General features: G+C 34.6%; 1 protein-coding gene and 1 pseudogene across 1 annotated transcript; both read left to right on the forward strand.

Annotated features, from left to right (window-relative positions):
* Positions 1-1,543: 1,543 nt before the first annotated feature.
* Positions 1,544-4,380, forward strand: LOC143572082 (protein NRT1/ PTR FAMILY 7.1 pseudogene; annotated as a pseudogene).
* A 2,294-nt stretch (positions 4,381-6,674) lies between these two features.
* LOC143572068 (zinc finger CCCH domain-containing protein 14-like) lies at positions 6,675-10,701 on the forward strand. Its single transcript, XM_077057328.1, has 3 exons — positions 6,675-6,837; positions 8,829-8,889; positions 9,751-10,701. Exons 1-3 carry the CDS (start codon positions 6,759-6,761, stop codon positions 10,538-10,540), a joined length of 930 nt encoding a protein of 309 aa, XP_076913443.1. The 5' UTR covers positions 6,675-6,758; the 3' UTR covers positions 10,541-10,701.
* The last annotated feature ends 6,815 nt before the right edge of the window (positions 10,702-17,516 follow it).

The following is a 17,516-nucleotide window of genomic DNA, read 5'->3' on the forward strand; positions in this document are numbered from 1 at the left end:
ACAATAAAGTAGGATGAACAATTGTAATCAAAACACAAACAAGATAGAAACAGTAGTATGAAATATTAGCCGAATGATTCTCATTAAGATGAAACACTCATACATACATTCATACATACAATCGATTAAGAAATATCAGCCGCCACCAGGAGAGCTCATCCTGGAGGCGGAGACTTTCTCAAAGGGATAAAACCCTAAATCTCACACATACACAATACAGTCACTCATACTAGACAAATGAATAAAAACATCTATTTATACTAGCCTAGCATGACTTGGTCTTCAAGCCATCCACCCTTGGTTGAGACCAAAATAATATATTTTTCACCCAAAGATTAATTCGATGCGTCGGTCTAAAATATAAGTCCCAACACCACCCCCTTGTTTTTTTTTCATTTCATCCCACTTGCACACTATATCACATCCACCACTCTCCCACCACCACTAGCCATTACCCTCTTACCACCACCATCACCACCCACCATCGCCGCTTACCATCGCCCGCCTCTGTCTCCACCACCACCAACCACCACCCACCACCTACCAATGTTGCCCACCACCACCAACCATCTCTCCCGGCCATCACCACCATCGCTCGCCATCCGCTTCTTACCACCGCCACTACCACCACCCACTATCACCACCACCAACAATCGCTCTCGGCCATAACCACCACCGCTCGCCACCCACTGCTTACCATCGCCACCACCACCCCACTATCACCACCACCAACAATCGCTCCCGCTCCCGCCCATCTCCACCGCCGCCAACCACCCACCACCACCATTAGAGCTCGCCGCCGCCACCACTCATTACCATTTTTATTTTATTCTATTGTTTCTATCTTACCAAAAGATAAAAAACTAATAATTCATTTCATTCCCACATGGTAACCAAACCTGTCAATGGAATCGTAATGAGCCATTCCATTACCTTGTCCATTTCATTCCCTCGTTCATTCTATTCAATCGCCCATTCCATTACCCCATACCAAACAAACTCTTTCAATTCCCTCAACCAAACATATATTTGCTTGATAATTAAATAAAATATCTTGATCACATGAATAATAACACCTTATCTGCATATAAATAAATATATTCAACAATCATGAAAATATATCGTAAAAGTGAAATATAAAATCATAAATTTAGCGGTAAAACTCTAGAGGATGAATATGGATCTTTTGGAGCTAATTACAGGTCAAAAGACACCTATTTTGGATTATAGCCCTTTCAAAATAAAAGAAAAAGGGGGAAAAAAAAGAAAGAACCGCGCCTTTTGCTTCCATGTTTATTTTAAATATAAATTAGCTTCACAACCGCACCTTATGTTTCCATTTATATTTAAACTTTATTTATTCTCTAAAGGTGCGGTTGATGTATAGAACCGCATCTTTTGCTTTTTTGACATCGCACCTTTTGATCACTTTTGTAGTAGTGATACAAAAGTTGTCAGTGATCCGTCTGTATACTTCGTCAGTATTCTATCGCAAATGAGATTTTCCACAACTATATATTTAAGTATTCAACTATACGTTACCATGAATATTCATTGGTACAAGCCTACCAACGGATTGGTGACATGCAAGGCCCGACACCCCGATAAGCCCATTTTTTTAAAAATCATATATGTATTTTATGAAAAAAAAAATTGTAATCTTAATATTTAAACCCAAATACTCAACTAATTTTCGTATTAGGCCCAAAAAAAATTCAAGATTCTCATGGTTGATATTAATGTGTTGTTGATAATTTGTTGTTTAGTAACATTGATACTAATGTTATTATACTTTGTAGGGTTTGACTTTATTATCAATAACTTCTTGGCTATTTCTAGTAACACCTACTGGATGTGGAGATGGAGTAAAACATTGCACTCCAACATCATCAAAAGGAACAATGATGTTTTATTTATCAATCTACATGGTTGCTTTAGGCTACGGCGGCCACCAGCCGACGTTAGCCACTCTTGGCGTCGACCAGTTTGATGAAACCGAAGAAAAACATAAACAAAAAGGCGCTAGAGGCGCTTTCTTTGCATACTTCTATGCTGCACTTAATATCGGATCTTTGTTCTCGAACACCATTCTCGTGTACTATGAAGATATTGGTCATTGGACAATGGGGTTTTGGGTGTCTATGGGGTCTGCAGTTGTTGCATTGTTGTCGTTTTTGTGTGGTTCGTTTCATTATCGGTATGTTAAGGCGTCGGGCAACCCTTTGCCACGAGTTGCACAAGTGTTTGTTGCAGCGTGTCGAAAATGTAAAGTTCGGGTTGATGATGAGAAGCAGTTGTATGAAGTTGAAGGCTTGCATTCGGCTATTAAAGGGAGTCGGAAGATTCTTCATAGCGAGGAGTATAGGTTCGTCAATAACTACTTATTTGATCTTTTTTTACATATTGTTACGTATATCGTTTTGTGTCCGTGCTCGCCTGTTAAGAAATTGAGTTTGTTCGTGTTTGTTCATGTCCGTTCATTAATTTGGTAAAGGATACAAACGGACGCTAATGAATATTAACGAACATAAATGAACGTAACCGGTCACTAAAAGACACTAAAAGACACAAAAGAACATAAACCAAACACAAGTAAACACATAGTAGTTTGAGAATAATAAAAAAATCTAGAAGTACACCACATACTATTAAAAAAACAATGACATCAAAATAGTAATAGTAATAAATAAATAAAAATAGTAATAGTAAAATTCTAATAAACGAACATAAATATGTAAACGAGCTTAACCGTATGAACGGACCTAACGAACACAATACCGAACGTTCACGAACACAATTGAACGAAGACGGCCTCTAGGCTAGGGATGCAAACAAGCCGAGCCGAGCCGAGCCGGAGCTCGACTAGGCTCGAGCTCGGCTCGTCTAGCTTACACGAAGCTCGTTTCGAGCTCTATTTTCAAGGCTCGAGCTCGGCTCGTGAGTAGATTTTCGATATCAAGCTCGGCTCGTTTACTATTTATCAATTATTTTTTTATAACTATAATTATTTTTATATGTTTTTTCTGTTACAATTTTATGTACAAAATAAAATACTATATATTGTTTAGTTATTATTATTTATTTTTACATAACATTATATTTATATATATATATATATCAATATAAATGAATAATTATTAAATATATATTTTAAAAATTTATATAAATGATAAGGTCGTTTAGGCTCGCGAACCGCTCGAGCTCGATAGGTGAAGCTCGGGCTCGGGCTCGTTTATTAAACGGGCTTACTTTTAGGCTCGAGCTTGGGCTTGGGATCGATTAAGCTCGGATCGATCGAGCTTTTTAACAAGCCGATCTCGAGTAGCTCGGCTCGTTTGCACCCCAACCTCTAGTTGTGTTTGTTCGTTAAGCTTACCAAACAAAATTCTTTGTTCATGTTCGCTCATTTATTAAATGCACGAACATAAACGAACTTCAAACTATGCTAGATCTGCCCCTGGTTCTAACGTAACCGTTAACGTTTCAGGTGTCTAGATAAGGCGGCTGTAGTGACCGAAAAAGACTTATCCGGTCCACAAAACCACTGGAGACTATGCACAGTGACACAAGTAGAAGAAGCAAAATGTGTTATAAGAATGCTACCAATCTGGCTATGGACAATCATATATTCAGTCATATTCACTCAAATGGCCTCGTTATTCGTTGAGCAAGGCGCAGTCATGAACGCGCATATTGGCACCTTTCGGTTGCCAGCAGCCAGCATGTCAGTGTTCGACATAGTTAGCGTCCTAGTATGCACGCTACTCTACCGCAAAGTGTTGGTACCCTTAGCTGGACGGTTAACTAGAAACCCTAAAGGGTTAACCGAGCTACAACGAATGGGAGTTGGTCTTATTATTGGACTTCTTGCAATGGTGGCTGCGGGTGTGACGGAAATAAGAAGGTTAAAATATTCTATACCCGATGAACACACGAGTTCGTTGAGTATATTTTGGCAAGTGCCACAATATGCGCTTGTCGGGGCGTCTGAAGTGTTTATGTATGTTGGACAACTAGAGTTTTTTAATAGCCAAGCTCCAGATGGGATCAAGAGCTTTGGAAGCTCGTTGTGTATGGCGTCGATATCTTTAGGGAATTATGTTAGTAGCCTTTTGGTTCATATGGTTATGAGTATTACTGCTCGGGGAGAGGACGAAGGGTGGATTCCGGAGAATTTGAATGATGGTCATATGGATAGGTTTTATTTCTTGATTGCTCTTTTGAGTTTGATGGACTTTGTGGTGTATGTGTATTGTGCTAAGAAGTATAAGTGCATTAGCGTCGACGAGAATGGTAGCGAGCCAAAGAAGGGAGAAGTGTAGTCTGTGTTTCGGAATTGTTCGTTTGGGGTTTAGGGTTTAAGGTTAAAGGTTTTGGTTGGTGTGTAGTTTGGTTTAAGACATGACAGTTGGGATTGTGTTTGGTCATAAATGAATAAATCTAATTGTTTACATAGTTGATTTGATTTTTTATTTTCTTTTTTACTTTTGGTTTCAAATGTTCATCAGAAGCTTATGAAATGATTTAAAATAATAGTAATTCAAATGACATGTTAATGTAATGTAAACACTAGTATTGAAGTAATTATATTTGTTGCAAATTATTAATTAATGATACATTGATTTCAATTTTTTTAAAGTAGGGTTAGGAAAACTAATGTGTTTTTAGGCGATTAGGAGAGAAAGAGTTTCTAGGTGGTCCGCCAGTTGTACTAGCGGACTTTAACTGAAAGTACTAAAACAGTTGGCGAGGTAGCTATGTTTGATGGGAAAATCGACTTTTTTTTTTTGTTTTGGTACGTGAATTGTTACTTTTCACGTGTTAAATGTATAAGGTTTTCGTTGCGTAGGACCAGATTTTGAATCATCTTTGTCTCAATTTTGCAGCCTTCTTGAGTTAATGCAATAATGCTTATTGTCACAAAATGTATGTTGGTTATGATTAATATTGTTTGTGTGGTTTTTACACCAATTTTGACATATTGGTCGACCCTAGATACCATAGCACACAAGTTGTAAAAAGAGTAAAATTTTTTTATTAACCCTCTTTTGATTATTGGAATATTTTGGTGACCAACCTTAGTATTTTTTAATAAATAAGATGATTTGTCACTGTCTTTATTAAATACGGATAGTTGAACATGTATTAGATGTCCTATTTCAACGAGAGAGGGGTTAATTTATACTCCTACCAATTTTGCTTGAAATAATATAATACAAGTATTCATTTTGCTTCCTCTAAGAATCGGAATTGGTATTATGTTCTGATGCGGCATCACCCTTCAAAATTACAATAACAATCACTTTTATAAAAATCAACTGTCAGTTGGATTTGTATTTAGACAATTTAAAATAACTTTTTCTACATTATAAGTACACTCTCTACATACATATAAGGGCCATGAAAAGGTTAAACGAAATTTTAATTATTGATATAAGACAAATTAATGGTTAAGATGAGAAGGTGACAATTTCAAAGTCATATGAATTTTAGTTATGGCTTGGAGTAAGCACAAATGTAGATTTGTTATCTAATTTCATTACATTTTTAAACATAAATAATACATATGTGCTTATTTCCCACTCAAAACTGTTAGAAACCGTAACCGATTAACAACAATAACAAGTTTTAACCATCTAACCAATAACCGGTTACGATTAGTCACAAATATTTTCAAAAGTCGGATAATAGATATTTACACTTCTAGACATTAGAGATGGGCATAAAACCCTGTTTTATATCCGACCCAGAACCGCACATGGTCCTACCCGATCTTCCGGTACAAACAAGGTTTCGGTTTCTTAGAGAAACCGAGAAACTATATCTGGACCTAGACTTGCTGGAACCAGTTCCACCTCTACCTAGTCAAAACCGAACCCGACCCGGCTATAACCAAATAGAAACTCGGCAAAACCGGTCAAAACCTTGTTAAAAGCCCGACTATACCCAAAACTAGGGGTGCACAAAAAACCCGAACCCGGAACCGGACCCGAAATAAAAACCTGGAACCGGTTTGTTTAATACCCGGGTTTTTAATACCCGATTCTGTACCCGATCCTACCCGTAGGGTATGCATTTTGGCACTAAAACCAGAACCCGAACCGGACCCGATTTGTACCCGGTAATATCCGAAAACACGAACCAGTTCCATACCCGCAACCGGGTTTTTCCAATACTCGAAACTGGGTATTTCAAAGACCCGATGTATACCCGAAAAATACCCCTAAAAAGTAAAAATCCAACTATACCCGAACAATATTTGGAAAAAAACCCGAAAAAACCCGTAAATATGGTTTTTTCAATACCCGATAATAGGGTATTCAAATACCCGGTTCTATACCCGACCCGATGAATATGGTATGGTTTTTAGAAACAATACCCGACCCGAACCCGACCCGATTATTACCAATACCCGGTCGTACCCGTACCGGATCATACCCGGACCCGATTCCATACCTGAATCCGGGAATTTAAAAAACCCGATTTGTGCAACTCTATCCGAAACCAGTTCATGAAAAAACTCGAATTGCCCATCTCTACTTTTAGTTAAAACGGCCCATTTATGCCCATTACATTCTCTATCCTAAAGCCCATTAACTAACTAATAATAAACCATTGACTTTGACCAATGACACCAATAAAAATAATAATAAACCCATCAAATCACAGATCCATAATAACAACACAATTACTTACCCCTTAGCGTTTTACGAACCCTAATTTGTTCGTTCAATTCAATTTGGGGGTTTTATTATCCCATGGATTTCGGCGCTAAGAAACGAACCAGACCTGCTGTTGGGTTCAACGGCAACGGCGGGTTCAAGAAACACAAACAAGGTTAGTATTTGTTACTCTCTGTTTCGTTAATTTGAGATCTAGGGTTAGGGTTTCGGTTCAATTTGGTTAATTGGTCGTTCTTTTTTGGGTTTTGGGGTTAATTGTTGGTTTTATTAATTGGGTTTTGTTCGAATTAGTTTTAAAGTTATTATTGATGTGAATTAGTTGTAAAATTATTAATTTTGAGTTAAATTGTTTTTTTTTGTATAAAAATTGTGGTAGTAACAAGCTCGAGCTAAAGAGAATAATTGTTGTTTTTCTGAATTGGGTTTTGTTTGAATAAGTTGAATTAGCTATAAAGTTATTATTTTTGTGAATTAGTTATAAAGTTATTATTTTTGAATTAAATTGTTTTTTTAAATAAAAAACTGTAGCAGTAACATGCTCGAGTTAAAGAGAATTAATTGTTGGTTTTCTGATTTGGGTTTTGTTTGGATCAGTTTATTTAGTTATAAAGTTATAAGTTTTGAATTAAATTGTTTTTTTTTTTGTATAAAAACTGTAGTAGTAACATGCTCAAGTTAAAGAGAATTAACTGCTGTAATTAGTTGGTTGTATTTTTAAGAAAAAAAAATATTTGCTGCTCGATTTTGCGTTTAATTCTGTGAGCTTATCATCGAAAAATTGTAGGGTTTCGGGTCCAATTCGGTTAATTGTCAAGTTCTTGTTGGGCTTTGGGGTAATTGTTGTTTTTCTGAATTGGGGTTTGTTTGTTTAAGTTTAATTAGCTATAAAGTTATTGTCTTTGAAGAATAATTGTTTTGCAGTAATTAAAGAGAATAAATTTCTTGTTTTTGTAATTTTTTAAAAAATATAAATAAGTCATGGGCGCTTAAAAATCACTGGTTGTATTTTTGAAAGTTGTAATTGCTTAAACTCTTCAAATTAAGAGAAAAAATATCTTTTTGTTCTCCTCGTATGTATTATATACCGTGTATATTAGATTTAGTTTTGCTGCTCGATTTTGCGTTGAATTCTGTGAACTTATCATCGAAAACCCTGGTTATGGTTTCGGGTTCAATGCGTTTAATTGTCGGGTTCTTGTTTGATTTTGGGGTTAATTGTTAGTTTTCTGAATTGGGATTTGTTCGATTACGTTGAATTAGTTATAAAGTTTTTGTTTTTGAAGAAAAATGCTTGCTTTGTGAATAAGTTATGACTGTTGGTTTGAAAGGATTGTATTTTTGTAGTAATTACTTAAAACTCTTAAGATTATGTAAAATTATGTTTTTGTTCTTCACATATTTATGTACTTTTTAAAATAAAAAAATTATAGAAATAATAAACTCAAATAAAACAGAATAAGGTTCTCGTTTTTATGGTGTATATATTTTTAAAAAAATATTAATGTATGAGTAAGTTATGACTGTATAAAACTTGCGGGGAAGTTGATTTAAAATTCTTTATTACGTTTAGAAGGATTGTGTTTTCATAATAAATACACAAACTTTTAGAGTTATGTAGAATTAGCTTTTTGTTCTACTCATCTGTATTACGATACAGTATAGATTAGGTTTTGTTTTCCTATTTGATTTTGCGATTATTTTTGTGAATATATCATCGAAACATGCTGGTTTATTTTCATCGTTATTGCTTGTATCGAGTTTTCATTTGGTTGAAGTGGAATTAGTTTTAAAGTTATTGTTTTTGATAAAATTTGTTTCTTGCCCGCATGACGGGGAACACAAACACTGGTAATTAAGTAACGTGTTTGTTTAAAATTACTCAAATTAAAGAGAATAAAATGTTGTTTATATGATATAATTTAAAAAAAAAACTATATACGTGTGAATTAGTTATGGCCTAAGTTAGGTTGAAACTCAGCGTTACGTTTAAAAGGATCGTACCATATGTTTTAAAAGTTGTAAATACTTAAACTCATACAATTATGTAAAATTACCTTTTGTCATCCTCATATGTTTTATAATATAGTATGTATAAGACGTAAATCAAAATTGAGATTTTAATAAAATAATTAATTTATGTAACAGACACGGACTCGTTTCAATCTGGTATAGGAAGCAAATCGAAGCCATGCACAAAGTTTTTCAGGTTAAAATTCTAACTTGGCTAAAATCAATGGTGTAAATTTAATTTAATTCTTTATGCTTTGTATATTTTTTAAAATTATAATTGAAAGCATGCTACATAATCTTTTTAATTAAAAGATGTGTCATTTGGACTAATGGATTGGAAACTAAAGTTTTGATACAGGTAAATCTTCACATAATCAAGGTAACAAGTTAACAACCATGATAATAAGGAGTACCGAACAGAACTACAGAAATGGTTGTTTCATGAAAGTACTTTGAACAATAAGTACATGATAAATTATAAATATTTATCACTCTAAATCTTATATATTCTTTTTGCATACTATTTATACTCGTTATGCAGTATATGATATACCTATACCAACGGCATTAAACGTATGCTCGAATCACATGATAAGTGTGTGTATTTCTCTATATGCACTTTAATTTTATTCAGTTATGAGTTTTGTTTTATCTTGTATGCTTTACTGAAATTTGATTCAAGCAAGGTTTTTTTTTATTACTTATAAACAACAATCTTTTTTAATGCAGTCATGCTTTAATTCTTTTATTTTGTTTTCTACTTTTTTTGAGTCTACGTAGTAGTTAAGAGTGCGTTATTTTACTGTGATTAGTTTGTTATTTAGCTGAATCAGTTATTTAGTTATTGGCATATTTTCTGTTATTATTTACTCATTTAGTGACACTGACGCACAAAATTCGCATAAAAGTAACACATGAATAATAGTCTAACTAACCCGTGAATGATTATGATGTATTTATATTGAAATATATACCGTGACAAGTCATACAAAAATACTCTTTTTTATTTGATTTTTGACGCAACATTTTCCATTTGTTTTGTTGATTTAATATGCAGCACTTCCGGTTGTCAATTTGGTGAGGGATGCCATTTCTCGCATTATGTACCCGGAGGCATAAAAAACGTTACTCAAATGACAGGTGGCAACCCCGCTGCACTACCTCCAACCATCCGAAACCACCCTGTCGTCCCACCACCTTCATTCCCAGACGGGTCATCACCGCCACCTGTCAAGAACCGCCTCTGCAACAAATACAACACTGCAGAAGGGTGTCGGTTTGGCGACAAGTGTCATTTCGCCCATGGAGAATGGGAGTTAGGAAAACCAACCGCCCCGTCTCACCATGAAGATCCACGAGCTATGGCCCACGCACCCGTCAACAGATTTGGTGGCCCGCCCCGAATGGACCATTACCAGCTTGATAACCACAACCACAACCACCACGCAGCCGCCGGGTTCGGAGCATCTGCAACCACGAAGATCAGCGTATTAGGCACTCTTGCGGGACCGATCATCGGTAAAAACGGGGTCAACTCGAAACAAATCTGTCGGTTGACCGGAGTCAAGCTTAAAATAAGAGACCACGAGTCGGACCCGAGCCAGAAAAACATTGAGCTTGAAGGCACGTTTGAGCAGATCAACCAAGCGAGTCAGATGGTTCGTGAGCTTATAGTCAACATAAGTGCATCCAATTTGCAGCATCAGCCACAAAAGAGCTTTAACGGTCCGCCAGCTAATAACCTCAAGACGAAGATATGTGAAAACTTTGCTAAAGGGTCTTGTACTTTTGGCGAAAGGTGTCATTTTGCACACGGTGCTGAAGAGTTGCGCATAGCGGGCGTGTGATGCGGTTGGTTAATCTTGATTAATTTGTTTAGATCATTCATTATCTTGTCTTACATTGTGCCAACATGTTTTGATTCTGAGAAGTTGAGGATTGACATTAAAGTTAGACAGTAATGACTTTCTAAGATGCTTGCTAGCTATTAAAAGTTACTTTTTTTATTCCTTCCATTCAAGTATTACACTTTTTTTTTTCATTTTATATATTTTGGCATGTATAGTTACAAAAGCATTGTGTCATGTAGCACAAGTAGAGCTTTGTTACGTGTTAACCGGACCCATATACATATGCGAGTTTGTGACTTGCGAACTCAATTCGATTGAGGCAAACGTAATCTAGTTTGAGCATGCTATAAAATATGAGTTTGCAACAAATGGTCAAAATCAGAGGATCATAAATCACAAGTATAGAATTGTCATATTTTTTTGTTTGGGTGATTTCTCAAATCTCCAACTTTTAGCTAAAACCAATCTTCTGTTTCTTGGCTTTCTACTCCCTTTTTAGACATTTCATTCTAAGGTTTTTACTTTTTAGCACTATAACTCAACATCTATCGGTTTAGACTTTCGAACATGATTAGGGTGGTAAACTGAGTGGATCGGGCGACTTGAGTTACAATTTATAATCTTTTAATACCGGTAAGTTGGATTGATGACTATTGTGTTAGCTACGGTTAGAAAAGCTATATTAAGACAACAATGATTCGATAATCCAATATTCCAATAACCTTTCGATAATTTATGTGTTTGAACACTTTAAATGAGATTTGCGTTCACCAATAAAAAAATGAGCCGATTTAGAAAAAGCACCCGCCCCGCTCACCCTTTTTTTGACCAAAACCGAGCTGCTTTCAACCGAATTTGCTTGGTCCATTATCAGTTCTAATATCATTTTCAGAATTATATGTATTATATAGGTTGACTATATCACACAATAACCAATTATCCTTCTAATGAATGAATTGGCATCTTTAGACGGGCTTTATCGCATATTTTTAGGACAAACACGTGACAAGGTGGAAAAATTTAGTAAGTACAAATTGGCAAGACTCTAAGTCTTTGTACACGTAAATGACAAAACAAGATGTTTCCGACTGGGCCAAGATAAATATGTGTACATTGGATTCAAGTAGGGGTCAAATAAAGAATTACTCCAATCCCCATCTAGTTCAGTTTTAATAAATTAGAGATCACATAAGAATACACATTAAAAATAGGTTATCAGAAAGCAATAACATCAAGTGCACTGCTCCTCCACTTCAAACTTAAGTTTATATATGTCTTGGCATTTATTGATATATTAGATAAAACGTAAACGAGATTACACTTTGATACAACACAAATGACAGATAAAATTTGCCATAAGTTTTTTGCATATTATTTTGTTTATTTTCTCACTTCTCTTGCTATGGATAAAAATTACAACTTCCACTTCCTATAGCTACATACTTGTACCAACAACTGCTCGTTATTAGCGTACTGAAAAGGAGAGAGATGCCCTTCTTGATATCACAACTCACATTCAAGACCATGATAGCCGTCTCAGTACATGGACAACATAAAAGAAAGAAGACTATGAGTGTTGTAAATGGATTGGAGTTACGTGCGGCAACCAAACGGGTCATGTCACACAACTTGATATTTTCTCATGTAGTCTTGGAGTTCAGATTAGAACTTCTTTGCTCAACTTAAGCTACTTATGTTATCTTAACCTTGCTAAGAATTCTCTTATTGGAACCATTCCTATGTTTATTGGTTCCATGACTTAGTTAACCTATCTTGATATTTCCCATAATTCCTTTATTGAAACCATTCCCGTGTCCATTGGTTCTTTGACCAAATTTACAACTCTTGACCTTTCTTGCAATTATCTTTTAAACGAAGTCTGCATTCCCACATAATTTGAAAACCTCACAAACTTGCAAGAATTTTCACTTGGAAACCTCACAAGTTATACAATTGAAAACATATATTGGTTGTCCAATATTGCTGATTTTGCCTCGAAATGGATGGTATTTCTATGGCCAAGGCATTCTCAATTTACTAGTTTAGTGTATTTAGATATTTCTTGAAACAAATTCCATGGAGAATTATCCTTTTTATGCCAAATTTATGTAGAGGTTTTAAGATTTCAAGACCTCTTGCGTAACTCATTTACTAAGGAAAACTTTCAAATGGTTCGAGAAGCATTCTTAACTCAACTAAATGTACAGACTTTCGGATCCACGATCCCATATAAGAGTCAACCATCAATATTATTATCTATCTAGTTATGTTGATCATGTAACGATTCATTAACAAGGAAATATACGTGAATTTAGCATAAATTTAGGATTTTTCAAGGGCATTGATCTATCAGGAAACAATATAACGGGAAAAATTCTTTAAGAATTAACCAATCTCCTTGGATTGATCGCACTGAACTTGTCAAACAATGCTCTATTTGGGGGAGATTCCATGTAAAACTGGTGAGATGAAAAACCTTCCGAGTTTGGATATATCAAGAAACTATACTACCGGAGAAATACTAGCATATCCTAGATGAGTTTATTAGATTATCAAGATGTGTCATATAATAACATGTCAGGGATAATTCCATCTAACACTCAACTCCAGTCCTTTAAATATTCAAGATACACAGGAAATGTGTGGACTTCCCTTGCCCAAACATTGTCCAACATTGTTAGGAGATGAAGAATCAAAGGTACCACCCATGGTAGGTGAATGTGAGGATGACAATAAAGGGATTATGACCTTAGAAGATGGTTTTATATAGGTGGTGCCATCGGTTTTCGTATTGGATTTTGGAAAGTGTGTGGCACTTTACTTCTCAACCATCATAGGAGACATGTTTATTTTCTTCACTTTCTGGATGACTTTCAAAACATGGTTTATGTCAAGATGGTTGTGTTCATTGCAAAATTGAAAAGGTTTGTTTGTAAATTGTGGTATGTAGTATTTTAAGTTGTTTGGAACTACTTATTTGTGTTAGTATTTAAGGGTGCTAGTGTAGTAGCTATTAATAGCTATCAAAGATGTAATGTTTGTCTTGTATTTGGATTGTGTTTTGTGAATAAAGTTGCCACCAACACCATGGGTAGTTATTTCCCTGCATTAGGTCAAATAGAATAATCTAAGGTATAATTTTTTTCTTTATGCTTGATGAAAATAGGGTATTATCAATCCAATATTCATAATTAGGGAAAAGTTAAAACACAAAGGAAGACAAAAATGAAAAGTGTGAGAAAAATTTGTAAAAAAAACCCCTCAAAATATATTAAAAAAATAATAAAAAAGTCATAACTCAAAATATAAATAAAAAATGAAACAATTTACAAAAACTAATATGTTTTCCCTGTCATTCCCAGTTCCACAAAAAAAAAAAATAAATCCGAAAAGACACAATGATGAATATAAACAAAAAAACACAATAATAAATAAAAAAAAGACACACTAGATTGCAAAATAAAACACAATGCTAAACAAACATAACAAAATGTTGAGTAATATAACACAATATATTCAATGCTAAGGGAAAAAAATACACAATCAATAACAAAAATAACAAAAAAATACAATGATATATAAAAAGACACAATAATATTTTTTCATCGGCATTGTGTCTTTTTTTAAGAACGAGGAAGTCGGTGAAAACAATTTTGTGTTTTTACTTTTTTTCGTTTATTTATTAAATCTTGAGTTATGATTTTTAATTTTTTTGAGGGTTTTTTTTATATACAAATCTTTTCATTTTTGTCCTCCTTAAATAACCTACCCTCATAATCGTTGTTCATATATTATGTAAAAGCTAATATTTGGAAAAAGAAAAAGAGTCACCTGAGTTGGATGCACCAGATGATTACTATTATCAAAACCATGGGATTATCAAAGTTCATTAACAATAACATCTTAGTTTCTGATTGTGAGTCTACTTAATTATATGTTGAATTATGTGGAGAGAGTATTATAGTAAGAAGCTCAACTTGATTATATGTTGGGAAGGAGTCATATATTTATAGGAGTATGATGAGTTTAACCCTAGTGGGCTTCTTTTAACTTGGGCCTGCTAAGATTGGACTTATGTGGATTGCGCCTAGTATATTTGGTAGGGTACATCTACACAAACTACACATGCATTAATGCAACCCTAGATACAATGTTTTGCAATTGGCGCCATTTTAGATGCTTACCGGTGGAAAACAAATGGGGAAACTTGTTTTGGTCAAAATTTCACCAAAATTTGCAACAAAGAAAGTGATTTCAATTAGTTAAGCAAGGAAGTTTATTAATAAACGTTTATTGTGATCAGCTAAGAAATTGGATATCGATTGAACTTAATCGGAGATCCAGTCACTTACATTAACTACAAGATATTATTCATTCATACCTATCTTAACTTCCTGCAAAAACATTAAACTATTAAAGCAACTAGAAGTGGCTTCAAGTTGTGATAACACAAATTAGTATTGTTACAAACATCAAAGCCAGTGTATAGAAAACGTGAAATATGATTCAGTTTGAGCCAAGTTTAATAGTTTTCATTCAGGCGTTTACCTGGTGTGCATAAAGAAAACACAAAAGATATACAAGACTTGAAAGGAATTCTAGTCAAAATGTATATGTTTTTTAGTGGTTGTTTTATAACATTCTATTTACATAGATTTTTTTTCTATACAGTACAAAGTTTATGAAATGACATTAGTGAACAGTGTGGTCAAAAGGTCTCGCTAAACGTGTAAGGAATATTACTATTCACTTTCGTCATTTCAAATGGCGAAAGTGAAACAAATGTATAGGGTAGGCTATAAAGGCTAAAAGTGGTGTTCCGCCGTTTCAAATCGCGGAAGACGGAACACCAGAAAAACCTCCAGATGATCACCAGACAATTTCTGACACGCTCTGCAACCATTGTGGGTCCGCCATTTCAAATGGCGGAACACCTAGAAACCCAAAAATATTTTCTCTTCTATAAACCATTTCAACCCTTTCATTTTTCCCATTTCTAAATTTTTTTTTGCCGTAATGACTTTTAAAGTAAACAACTTATAAGTGGAAGCATCAAGGTATAAGAATGAGTTATAAGTGCCAGTTTCAACCTGTTTATTTATCTAATCCTTTGTGTTGTTAGTTACTTGCTATGAGTATTTACATGATCAACATAATAAGGCTTTTTATGAATGTATTAGTTACTAACCGGATCATTGGAAAATGATGGAACACTACGGTAGTGTAATTAGTTGATTATGTTCATTATAACTACTCCAATGTTTTAAACAAGTTTAAAAGTGTTTGTATTTATAATATGTAGTTTTGTTTTAACTTATAATGGAAGCCTTATTTTGTAGGATCAATTTGTAGGATCAAGTTCAAGGCCGAAGATTATAGCATAACTCTCACAACTTATGGATTCGAAGAAGGCATAACCGGCTAAAAAAGAGAGCCAAAGCTTGATAAACAAATTGAAGCATTCAAGAAAAAACCAGCTGTTATAGAAGCAGAGGAATTAGCTCACACAAAAATCAGGTTATGGAGGTCATTAATGAATATCGGGCTTGGCTTATTAAAAACTAATAGAGTGAGACATAACCAAAAGCGAGCTACAAATTTGGCTTTGGGCTCGGATAATTTTGTTGGTTGGGATCCGAGAGTTGTTAATCTTGGAAATGACTCATCAAGTGGTTCGTTGTTCTGTTTGCCCGGTTAAATAGGGTACGGATTAAGAAAGCCATAACACATGCCCTTATATATATTATACCAAATCCATGTGATCTTGATAATCTTGTAGAAGTATATAACTTGTCTTGATTAAATTTCTATCTATAAACTATCGAGTATACAGCCGTATTAGCTATCGTAAGCAATTGGAATGAAACCTATTGCGATTAACAAAATACATGAACTATACCTACTAGGCTACTACATAAAAATACTCATAAACAAACATAATTAGTTACTAGACAAAATGAAAAAAATAAACAACAAAGCAACACATATTCTGTTACTAGAATTACATAAAAGTTTCAAAATAGGTACATTTGATTGAATATGAGATTCTATGAACAATCGACAAGTTGTTAACTAATTATTAGCTTATGCAATCTGAGGTATGTGCTACTCCTTCCCCTGCTGAAATTCTAGTAATTAATCCTTGAACCAGAAAGTATCCAAGCCCTGAGTTCCTCAAACCGATTCATTGCCCCAAAATTCCTCAAACGATTTATTGTGCGGTCGCTAATTAATTAAACTTGCGATTATATTCACACTGCGCCTTCTCATGTGCATCGACGATCTCTTCCCAAGCATCGTTCTTCAACTCATTTTTCTCATTTTCTTTCACGAGTTGTTCACGTTTAGCACGCATTTCACTCAACTGTCTATATATCGATCAACGTGATGTCACTGTTGATGAACTGAGACCCCACACGATCGTTCAAAAATGAATTGAAAATCGATGATTGAAAGAGAAAGTCAATGTACATGAAAAGGCTAAAGGCGAATGTGATCACAAATTTGATGAATTAGCGACCGTATATCGTTTTAGGGTTTATGAAGGGTGAGAGTTGAACATGTTTTCAAATGTTTAGATTAAATCCAACATTTGAATTACGCGAGGGGGCGCTTCATTGGTTGGCGTATACGATGAAGCTGTTCCGCGACATGACATACCAAATCTGACCAGATGAAGCTGCCATGCAAAATTCAGTAAAGTAATTAGTATTAAGCATTATGTATCAAACTGAAAGAACCGAATTAACAAACGTAAAACCTCTTACCCTAAATCCAATGAACAATGAGCTAGTGATAGATATCATATTCTCATATAACCTACAAATGAGATGAAGACAAGTGAGAACAATAAATAAAAAGTTTGATGAAATAAATGTATGGGATTATAAGAAGTTGGTAAACCTTGTTTTTCTTCTGTTGTTACTATGAAACAAAAGCCAGGACAAGACTGGATCGTGACGGCGCATTATAT

The sequence above is a fragment of the Bidens hawaiensis genome, unplaced genomic scaffold (genome assembly GCF_021521415.1).
Source record: "Bidens hawaiensis isolate Kalapana, Puna unplaced genomic scaffold, B.hawaiensis_p1.1 tig00025707_1, whole genome shotgun sequence".
NCBI classification, from domain to species: domain Eukaryota; kingdom Viridiplantae; phylum Streptophyta; class Magnoliopsida; order Asterales; family Asteraceae; genus Bidens; species Bidens hawaiensis.

Coding starts and splice junctions, on each gene's coding strand:
- LOC143572068 (XM_077057328.1), top strand. CDS start 6,759: ATGGATTTCGGCGCTAAGAAACGAACCAGACCTGCTGTTGGGTTCAAC. Junction 6,838..8,828: donor GTTCAAGAAACACAAACAAG/GTTAGTATTTGT, acceptor TTTATGTAACAG/ACACGGACTCGTTTCAATCT. Junction 8,890..9,750: donor CCATGCACAAAGTTTTTCAG/GTTAAAATTCTA, acceptor TTTAATATGCAG/CACTTCCGGTTGTCAATTTG.